The sequence below is a fragment of the Colobus angolensis genome, unplaced genomic scaffold (genome assembly GCF_000951035.1).
Source record: "Colobus angolensis palliatus isolate OR3802 unplaced genomic scaffold, Cang.pa_1.0 Scaffold44, whole genome shotgun sequence".
In the NCBI taxonomy this organism is placed as follows: domain Eukaryota; kingdom Metazoa; phylum Chordata; class Mammalia; order Primates; family Cercopithecidae; genus Colobus; species Colobus angolensis.
This window is the reverse complement of record NW_012117821.1, coordinates 1,108,801-1,119,048: the sequence shown is the minus strand read 5'-3', so window position 1 is coordinate 1,119,048 and position 10,248 is coordinate 1,108,801. Positions and strand designations below refer to the sequence as shown.

The window sequence follows — 10,248 nt, the reverse complement described above, 5'->3', positions numbered from 1 at the left end:
CAGCCCAGGAGGTTGAGGCCACAGTGAGCCAGATCATGCCACTGCACCTCAGCCTGGATGGAAAAGTGAGACCCTATCTCAAACAAACAAAAATCGGCCGGGCGCGGTGGCTCACACCTGTAATCCCAGCACTTTGGGAGGCCGAGGTAGGCAGATCACCTGAGGTCAGGAGTTTGAGACTATCCTGGCCAACATGGTGAAACCCTGTTTCTACTAAAAATACAAAAAATTAGCCAGGCGTGGTGGTGGGTGCCTGTAATCCCAGCTACTCGGGAGGCTGAAGCAGGAAAATCACTTGAACCCAGGAGGCAGAGGTTGCAGTGAGCCAAGATCACGCCACTGCACTGCAGCCTGGGCAACAGAGCAAGACTCCATCTCAAAAAATAAAAATAAAAAAAGCAGAAAGCCTCCAAGAGCCTAAGGCTCTCAAATATCTTGGTCTCTGCTAAGTAGAGGCTCAGAGACTTAGAGGCCCTGCCTCAGCCAGGGCTTTGAGATGTGTGAGCAATGGCTGGGGACTGCAGGCCCGGGAATCAGAGGGCCTCACCCCACTTCCTTTCCAGAGCCATGACCTCAGGCTCACCTCCTGCCCTCCTCTCTGGCAAGTTGCAGATGCCCTTTAGGGCCCCGGCCATGCCCCGGATGTGAGGGTCTGAGTCACCAGTTTGGCAGTGCCCCTCAAAGCCCAGGCCTGGGCTGCCGCCCACCTGAGGACGAGTAGTGGGCCAGCTGCCGTGCTCCAGTTGCTGTGGCCTCTTGGGATCTTGGGAACCCCATCTCTGAGCCCCGCCCCATTGCCCCGCCCCTCCCAAGGAGGGAAAAGGCGGCTGCCAGTCGCTCAACTCAGGCACTGGGACCTAGAGCTCAGAAGACCGAGAGGACAGACTGCCACGCTGCCACCACAGGTGAGCCCTCGGCCGCCGGGACTGCCCTGAACGCTGGGGCACTGCAGGGTCAGCCCCCTTCTCTCCCATCTCTCAGCCTCCGCCCGCCATTCCCAGCTCCATCCCAGGACCAGTGCCGCCAGGGGAGGGGGAGGATCCCTGGCAGGGGTGGCAGCTGGGAGACACCGGCCCTTGCTGCTCACTGACACTTGGCTCACAGCGATGACACTAGCCTCACACACACATTTGGAGGTGACAGCACCCCAGGCACTGATGCCTTGGGGATGCTGGCCTAGGGCAAGGCATGCTGCTCCCGGGTGGGGGCTTTCTTGGGCCGCAGGCTCAAGGGGAGCCTCCCACTCCGCTGAGTCCATATCTGTCTTCTCTGCCCACCCCCTGCAGGCTGGACCATGGACCCCCAAGAGATGGTCGTCAAGAACCCATATGCCCACATCACCATCCCCCGGGCTCACCTGCGGCCTGACCTGGGGCAGCAGTTAGAAGTGGCTTCCTCCTGTTCCTCATCCTCGGAGATGCAGCCGCTGCCAGTGGGGCCCTGTGCCCCAGAGCCAACCTGCCTCGTGCAGCCGACTGAGGTCCCAGGGCCCAAGGGCTTCAAGGGTGACCAGAGGGCTGCCCCCATCCAGAACCATCAGGCCTGGCAGCAGCCTGGCAACCCCTACAACAGCAGTCAGCGCCCGGCCGGACTGACCTATGCCGGCCCTCCGCCCGTGGGGCGTGGCGATGACATCGCCCACCACTGCTGCTGCTGCCCCTGCTGCCGCTGCTGCCACTGCCCCCCTTTCTGCCGCTGCCACAGCTGCTGCTGCTGTGTCATCTCCTAGCCCAGCCCACCTTGCCAGGGCCAGGACCCAGGCCTCAGCAAAGGTGACTCAGGCAGTGCCCGGACATTCAGGGTGGCTGTTGTCATGGGCGTCAGCCCCTTCCCACCAGGGACTGGGGCGCAGACCCACCAGGAAGGTGGCTGCTCAGCCCGAGCTCCTGAAACGGAATCCCAGGCCCTGGCTGGAGAGGGACACTCCTGATTATCTTAAGGCCCAGGCAATAAAGCAGGGTGATCTTCCTCCCAGCAACTCTTCTTTGCTGCAGGCTCCTTTGGGAGGGGGTTGCAGCTGGACACAGGGCATCTGCCCCTTTATGCGGGCCTGAGGACACATACACACACAGTCACTGTGGACATTGCGGGGACAGGGATGCCACTGCCTCATGACATCCACACTCTCCCCTGGCCTGCAAGTCCTGGGTCTGCCCAGAGGCTGCATGGGGGCTTGCAGTGTGTCCACGACCCTGGCTGAGCCAGGTCTGGATGTGAGCTGACTTGCGCTCCCTGGGGCCGAGGCTGAGACTGAGCTGGCTGGGGTCAGTCCATGGGTTGGACAACAGGAGGCTGCGGCGCACAGAACTGGGAGGACCCCACGAAAGGCCTCCAAGAGGAGGAGCGTGTTGGCAGGAGGGTGGTGGGTGCGGCACAGGTGCTGCAGGTTTCAGGGAGTGGAAGGTCAGGACAGGAGAGCCCAGACAGCCAGGACCACACCCTGCCCACTGGTGATTCACCTCCCAACCTTGGCTGGGATGTTTTTCTAGTTTCCCAGGAAATATCTAATTCCTGCACACCTGCTGTCCTGCCTCGGGGCCTGCGCTTCCAGGAGGAGGTGGCCTGGACCAGGCCTTGAGGACGAGGCAGGAGGAGGCTGGGGCCGTGGGTTCTGGGCCGTCTCCTGGTCTGTCTGAGCAGGGCGGGGGCCTCTCTGGGGCTGAGCATGAGGCGCTAGGCTGCTCTGCACAGGTACTGTCTCACCACTGTAGGCCAGGATGCCAGGCAGGGAGTGAGTGTTGAGGCCAGCTTAGGATGCCCTGGTGTTCCGGGCAGGGCAGAGACAAGGGGAGGAGGCCGCAGCCGAGCTGGCCACGCAGGACAGACGGGTCCTCACGCCATGCCAGCCCTTCCCTGACACATGGTGACCGGCCCCACAGCAGGGCAGGGCAGGCGCGTGGCATGCAGAGGTCTCCAGGAGTGGGACGGATGGGTCACTGCCCTGATCCTGTGCCAGGACTTAGCATGCCAGGCTCCCCGCCTTGTCTCGTTGCTGGCCCCCACCGGAGGGTGACCGCACCCAGGCCAGCCACGGGAACCTGTCTGACCAGTCCTGGGGGCAGACTGCCAAGAAGGTGGGCAGGGGTGAGGAGGGGCCGTTTGCTTCCACCCAGCGGGGCTATGAGTGGTCCTGTGGTCCTGCCCACCCGTTCCAACCCTTCTTGGTCCCCCAACTCTGCTCTGCCTGCGGTCCGGTGTGGACCCACTGATCGCACCTCCTGGAACCTGGGCCTCCCGTGGTGGCCTGGAGGCTGCAGACGGGCAGAGCAGCCGGGAGCTGCCCGCCAAGGAGGAGTCTGGAGCTGCCTGGGGTCCCCGGCTGGGAGCGGGGATCCCCAGACACGGAGCTGGTGCGCCACCTGGAGGCCATGCGGACTGGTGCAGCCCCCTGCCGTCCGGTGGGCACTAAGGTGAGGTTGAGAAGCCAGCCGCAGATCCACAGACAAACAAAGCGGCAAAGTCTGCAGAGGGCTCTGAGCCAGCAGGGAACCCTGGCAGGCTTCCTAGAGGAGGAGATGTGAGCAGAGGCCAAGGCAGGAAAACATTCCAGTATGGAGTGGAGGTTAAGGGAAGGGGAGGGTAAGGGTGAGGGAGGAAAGGGGAGGGGAGTGAGAGGGTAAGGAAGGGGGAGGGGAGGAGGAGAGGAGGGGTGAGGGAGATTTTGAGCGTGAGGAAGGGTATGAGCATGGGGAGAAGGCCTGAGAGTGGGGGAATGGACCGCAAGGCCAGCCTGGATGAGGTGTTAGCAGAAGCTGGCTGGGTCTGGACAGGAGGGGGTGGGCAGGGGGCGCGGGGCACCTTATCTCTTGCAAGTGGGCGGTGCCGTTAGATCTAGTTTCAAGGCTTTGTGGCTGAAACGGGAGCCCACGCCCGCCACAGCTGGCCACCTGCCTCTCTCCTGACTCCTGTGCAAAGCTAGTAATGCAACCCAGGAGAAAGCTGCAGGGCGCCCTGGGTCCCCACCCCCTCCTCCGGCCACCCTGTGGCTGTGCATAGCCGCCCAGCAGACCCCATGCAGGTAAGAGGCCTGGGCTCAGGTTGGCTGGGAGGGTGGGGGCCCGGGGCTGGGCCAGGAGGGGTCCTGCGGGAACAGGAGCCTGCCCGGCTGGCGCCCACATGAACCAGAGGTGCGCAGACCCTGGTGTCTGCCTGTGCCCTGGTGCCATCCTCCCTCCCAGGTCTGCATGCACCAGCCCCACAGACCCAGCACCTGACCTCTGGGGTGGGCTCCTGGGGCCAGCACCCCCTCCAGGCAGATGGTCCCCGAGGTGGGATGTCCACTGCTGACTTCCCTCTGGCAGGATGCTGCAGCCAGAGGGCCCCCAGGCCCCGGAGGAGGGGGGCCCCCGCAGGAGAGACTGCATCATCTGCTGCTCAGCCTATGACCTCTCCAGGCACCTGCCCCGCCGCCTCTACTGCGGACACACCTTCTGCCAGGCGTGTGTGCGGCGACTGGACGCCCCAGCACCCGAGCAGCGCTGGATCCCCTGTCCACAGTGCCGCCAGAGCACGCCCACGCCTCGTGGAGGGGTGCCCATGCTGGACCTGGATCTGGCTGCTTTCCTGGCGGTCAAGGCTGAGCGGGAGCCGGCAAGACTGGAACCCCTACCCCTCACCTCCCTCAAAGGCAGCAGCATCACTCAGCAGCCAGCTGGACTGTGCCCTGCCCTGGGTCCCCAGCCCCACTTCCCCCCACCCAGATACTGCTGCTGGGGCTGTGGCAGCCTCTGCTGCCCACCCCTAGGCAGCCCTGAGGTCTGAACTCTGCCCATTCCCACCCCTGCAGGAGAAATGCCTGCCTTGGAACCCCTGACCATGCACCATCAGCCCACTCAGAACCACCTGGCAGTAGCGTCCTGTACACAGCTCCGTGGGGCCCAGCAGGGTGGTGTCTGTCATCCCAGGCCACAGCCTAAGGTTGGGGGCTGGGAGGTTCTGCAGGAGGCTAGTGACCTCCCACCTGTCCTGGCCACAATTACCAGATCCCAGACTAACCTGACCGGGTGTGCCTGGTGAGGACACTGCTGACTGAGTGGGTGGCAAGCCCGGCTTGGGCCTAGATGCAGCGCAAAGGATGGCTCCCAAGAGGATGCAAAGGCCAGTCCCGGAGGCCTGAGCTGCAGGCTGGAGGGGCAGGGCCGATCCAGCTATGCCTTGCGGGCTGCCCAGAGCAGGTCTCCCCTCTCCCACAGACATCCCCAGGGTGTACCAGGAGGGTGGCAAGACCACCTCCTTCCTCCCTGCCCTGCACGGCAGCCCTGTGAATTCACCCACTCAACAAAGCTCATGAGTTCCACTGTGTGTCAGGCGCAGTTCCGGGAGGGTCTCGTACAGGCACGAAGCCATGAGGGCATTAAAGAGGACGTCTCGGGCTGGGCGCGGTGGCTCAAGCCTGTAATCCCAGCACTTTGGGAGGCCAAGACGGGCGGATCACAAGGTCAGGAGATCAAGACCATCCTGGCTAACCCGGTGAAACCCCGTCTCTATTAAAAAATACAAAAAAACTAGCCGGGCGAGGTGGTGGGCGCCTGTAGTCCCAGCTACTGGGGAGGCTGAGCCAGGAGAATGGCATGAACCCGGGAGGCGGAGCTTGCAGTGAGCCAAGATCCGGCCACTGCACTCCAGCCTGGGCGACAGAGCGAGACTCCGTCTCAAAAATAAAAAAAATAAAAATAAATAAATAAATAAAGAGGACGTCTCAGCGGGGCCTGCTTGAGGTCTCACAGCCCACTTGATCTCATCCTTGGCTAAACCTTTCCCGGCTCCCAGCAGCCACCACACAGACCCTTTTGAGGGGCCGGAGCCGGGGCCAGGGCTGGGGCTGGGGCCAGAGACTGTGGACAGCAGTGACCACCCTCCCCCCCACACCCACTGGAAGGAGCTGTCACTCGGGAGCCCCAGGGAAGGACTGTGGCCCCCACCCCCAGAGCAAGGGCTCAGGAGGGAGACTGAAGAGAATTTGCTGAGCGGACACCCAGAAGTTTCTACCTTCTCCAGGGCAAAGTCCCCAGGCACACAGCGGGGGCTGGGCGGCAAGCAGAGCAGGGCACCAGCAGCCCCTAGGCAGGGTGAGCCTCCTCCGGGGGAGCTGCCCCACACCCCAGGGCAGGAAGAGGCCCAGTCCTCCTGGGGGACACCCCACAGGCGCTCAGGCCAGCTGGGATTCTGCAGGGGAGAGCTGTGCGCTAGGCCAGGCAGTGGGTGGGGAAGGTGGCTTGGGGGGCTCTGTCCTCCTCCCTCTGCAGATGGAGGCTGCCAGCAATACCAGGGCCGAGCCCGCTAACAGCCTGCTGGGCCCAACCCTACCCTGAACCCGGATCTGAACCCTCTGACCTCGGACTGGGTGCCCTCCCTGGCTACATGAAAAAGCCCATCCTCCACCACCACCTGGTGCAAAGGGCTTCCTTCCCCTGCTCTGCCGGTGGCAGGGATGACCCTAAGAAGGTCTGGGGAGCCCTGGCTGGGCGCAGTGGCTCACGCCTGTAATCCTAGCACTTTGGGAGGCCGAGGCGGGCAGATCACCTATGGTCAGGAGTTCGAGACCAACCTCAACATGAAGAAACTCCGTCTCTACTGAAAATACAAAATTAGCCGGGCATGGTGGCTCATGCCTGTAATTCCAGCCACTCGACAGACTGAGGCAGGAGAATTGCGTGAACCTGGGAGGCAGAGGTTGCGGTGAGCCGAGATCGTGCCATTGCACTCCAGCCTGGGCGACAAGAGCGAATCTCAAAAAAAAAAAAAAAGGTCTGGGGAGCCCTGAGATGCATGGAAGTGGGGGGCTGGCATCTCCCGACCCCCGGGCAGCCCCAGCCATGCTCTAGCATCCTGCCTGGCTGGGTGTGGTGTGTCTCTTGGGTCACACGGATGCCTGCTGCAGATGCCCAGTACCAAGGGCAGGTGCCCCACCCTGCAGTGCCCTTGGCCTAATTCGGAGCCCACTCCTGGGAGAAGCCCCACTCTGGGAGGGTTGGGCTGGGGTTTGGAGGTCCTAGTCACAGAGGGACAGGACGAGGACGAGGCCTAGGGCCCTTGAGGCTGGGGGGAACCCCCATGGGGACCTGGGCTGTTGGGTAAACATTAATGGGCTCAGTACCCAGCAGATCATGTGCGCGATCAGGGGATCTTTGACCTGCAACTGCTCCCACCCCGTGCCTCCTCCCTGCAGGTGCCCCTCACCACCCACACAGGTAGGAGCTCCTAGGGCCAGGCTGGGGCCCAGGGACAGTGAGGCTGAGGCTGGGTGGCCTCCAGGCCCAGGGCTTGGGCCCCATCCTAAGCCTCCAGGACCCAACAGCAAGAGACGCCAGGCTTGGGCAGCAAGAGGGAGGGTGAAGCAGAGGACGCCTGGACCTGAGCCCAGGGCACTAGGTGGAGGGGTCCAGGCGGGGGGCACAAGGGGTGGGGTGACCAGGCCCAGGAGGCTAAGGAGGCAGTAGCTTCGGGGCCAGGAGCCTTGAGGTGGTGTGAGGACCCCACCTGCTTCCCATCACCAGGGTGTGGGGCCCTTATCAAGATGAGACGTCACTGTTTAGTATCAAATGCCAAAGTCTAAGTCGGGACCATCCAGTGTCCCTGATGACACCAGATAAGAGAGGTCTTCAGGTTCTCCAGCTCACGGCCACTTCCAGCCTGAGCCCTGGCACCCTGCACCCTCGGCACTAGCCAGGCCTTACAGTCAGGACCAGCAAGGGAACCGGGGAGCCGGGGCCCCCTCGAGTCTACCCCTGAAACTGGACTGGGCTCGCCTGACAACTGCCTGAGGTCATTCTAGCCATCCCCCTGGGGATGGAGGAAGGGAGGTGGTCACTGAGGCCTGCAGTGGGGAGGGAGAGACGGTGGCCAAGGGCTCAGTTCAGGGGACCTGGGGCGTGAATCCAGCCTGTGAGGCCAGGGCTGGGGCATGGGGAAATGTCTCTGACACGTGCGTCTCCCCCGGCAGATCCGGGCCTGGGCCTGGGTCTGTCCCTGCCCGAAATCCATGCCGAGTTCCCTCCCGGGCAGCCAGGTCCCCCATCTGACTCTGGACGCAGTTGACCTAGTGGACAGGACTCTGAGGAATGAAGGTACCAGCGGCCCCCATGACCCAGGCCTTGACCAGTCTGACCACCTGCCCCCCAGGCACTGGACAGAGACGGGCCAGGTTTCCTGCAGGCCTCCCGGGGAAACCACACGACTCATGACGCCTCCCCTCAGGTCCAGCCCAGCTGGAGCCCCGTCTTCCCCGTTCCGTTTCTGTCCCTCACTCCAGGCCTCTTTCACCTCAGCCCCTCCTCCGGCCTGTGCCCTTGTGCCCCCATTTGGAGGGAGGTAGTCCTGGAAACAGCCACACTCAATTCCACCTCCACAGGGACCTCCAGTTCTGCTCCAGTTTTGGAGGAGGGGGACACAGACCCCTGGGCCCTCTCTCAGCTGAAGGACACAAGCCAGCCCTGGAAAGGTGGGTCTGGAGGTTCCGGGGGTGGCAGGCTGGCAGGCCTCTGTCCCCCATGGGACTGGGGAGACAGAACAGGGTGGGGCCTGCCCAAACAGGCTGTGCGTGGGCAACCCCACTATGCAGGCCCCCTCTGGGGAGACACATGACCCTCAACCCGGCGTCTGTTCTGTCCTGGAGCAAACTGGCCACCTCTGCCTATCCGTCCCTCCCCTCCTGTTCCTGCGAGGGAGGGTCCCAAGGGCTTGGAAAGGCAGGGACCCAGGCTCTGCCCTGGGGGTTACGGAAGAGGAGGAAGTGGGACCCAGCCCTGTTGGAGACGGAGGAGAGAGGGTGCGGAGGATGAGGGGCCTGGGAGGGAGACCGGTCAGGGTGGAGGGCCAGCCAGGGACAGCCTGCCCTGTGTCCTCAGAGCTCGGTGTGGCCGGCAGGCTGAGCCGCGTGGCCGGCAGCGTCTTCAAAGCCTGCGGGCTGCTCGGCAGCCTGTACTTCTTCATCTGCTCCCTGGACGTTCTCAGCTCCGCCTTCCAGCTGCTGGGCAGTGAGTGACGGGGCAGGTGCCCAGGGTGGGGCGGGCAGCCAGCCCTCCACAGCCTCAGCGCACCTCTCTTGCCGGTGTAGGCAAAGTGGCCGGAGATATCTTCAAGGACAATGTGGTGCTGTCCAACCCTGTGGCTGGACTGGTCATTGGCGTGCTGGTCACCGCCCTGGTGCAGAGCTCCAGCACATCCTCCTCCATCGTAGTCAGCATGGTGGCTGCTAAGTGTGCGTGCACCCTCCCTCCCCGGGTGGTGGTGGGGGCAGGGTGGGCCGCAGGCTGACTCAGCCCCTCCACCGGCAGTGCTGACTGTCCGGGCGTCTGTACCTATCATCATGGGTGTCAACGTCGGCACATCCATCACCAGCACCCTGGTCTCAATGGCGCAGTCAGGGGACCCGGATGAATTTCAGAGGTGAGCTGCTGGTGGAAGGGCTGGGTGGGGCTGCAGTGGCAGCTGCAGCCCAGGCCCCCCGCCTGACCCCGCCTACTCTCTGTGGCCACAGGGCTTTCAGCGGCTCGGCGGTGCATGGGATCTTCAACTGGCTCACGGCGCTGGTCCTGCTGCCACTGGAGAGCGCCACGGCCCTGCTGGAGAGGCTGAGCGAGCTGGCCCTGGGTGCTGCCAGCCTGTCGCCCGGGGCGCAGGCACCCGACATCCTCAAGGTGCTGACGAAGCCGCTCACACACCTCATCGTGCAGGTGAGGACAGCTGCCGCCCCTGCCCAGAAAGCCTGAGCAGGCCAGATGGGAGGAGGCGGAGGCGGCCCTGCCCTGATGGAGGGTCAGTGGAGGGTCTGGGCCCTGTCCTGGGACAGGGGAGGAGAGGGCAGCAGTGGGCAGGACTGGGCTGGACCCCATGGGCACCAGAGCCGCAGGTGAGCCCTGAGGGAGGGTCCAGCACACTCTCACGACCCCTCTGGCCCCCAGCTGGACTCTGACATGATCATGGGTGGTGCCACAGACAACGCCACCAACCGCAGCCTCATCAAGCAATGGTGCGGCACCACGGGGCAGCCGGTGAGGCACCCAACCCCAGGCCCTCACTGACCCCCAACCTCCCACCTGCTGAGTCATCCCGCCCCACCCACCCTCGCCTTCAGTCCTCTGACCTCTTTCTGCCCACTGAGCCCATCCTGAGTCTTCCCTACCCTCCCCAGACCCGGGAGAACAGCAGCAACTGTGGAGCCTTCGGCCCCTGCATGGAGAGGAACAGCACAGCCCCGGTGGACAGGCTGCCCTGTGAGGCCCGGCCCAGCCCAAGCCCCCACGCCCC

General features: G+C 63.8%; 3 protein-coding genes across 3 annotated transcripts in view; all 3 read left to right on the top strand.

Moving 5' to 3' along the window:
* The first annotated feature begins 294 nt into the window (after positions 1-294).
* On the top strand, positions 295-1,974 carry CYSRT1 (cysteine-rich tail protein 1). The gene is made up of 2 exons (XM_011957242.1): positions 295-905; positions 1,287-1,974. The coding sequence occupies exon 2, from the start codon at positions 1,295-1,297 to the stop codon at positions 1,727-1,729; it is 435 nt and encodes a 144-aa protein (XP_011812632.1). The 5' UTR covers positions 295-905; positions 1,287-1,294; the 3' UTR covers positions 1,730-1,974.
* Positions 1,975-4,302: 2,328 nt separating this feature from the next.
* On the top strand, positions 4,303-4,761 carry RNF224 (ring finger protein 224). The gene has a single exon (XM_011957243.1). It carries the CDS (start codon positions 4,303-4,305, stop codon positions 4,759-4,761), a length of 459 nt encoding a protein of 152 aa, XP_011812633.1.
* Positions 4,762-7,911: 3,150 nt separating this feature from the next.
* Positions 7,912-10,248, top strand: part of SLC34A3 (solute carrier family 34 (type II sodium/phosphate cotransporter), member 3) — a 5,034-nt gene continuing 2,697 nt past the window's right edge. The window contains exons 1-8 of the mRNA XM_011957393.1: positions 7,912-8,066; positions 8,351-8,440; positions 8,847-8,975; positions 9,056-9,199; positions 9,276-9,387; positions 9,479-9,674; positions 9,903-9,992; positions 10,133-10,219. Coding sequence (XP_011812783.1) covers positions 7,982-8,066; positions 8,351-8,440; positions 8,847-8,975; positions 9,056-9,199; positions 9,276-9,387; positions 9,479-9,674; positions 9,903-9,992; positions 10,133-10,219 — 933 coding nt within the window. The 5' untranslated portion in view covers positions 7,912-7,981. The remainder of the gene's footprint in view (positions 8,067-8,350; positions 8,441-8,846; positions 8,976-9,055; positions 9,200-9,275; positions 9,388-9,478; positions 9,675-9,902; positions 9,993-10,132; positions 10,220-10,248) is intronic.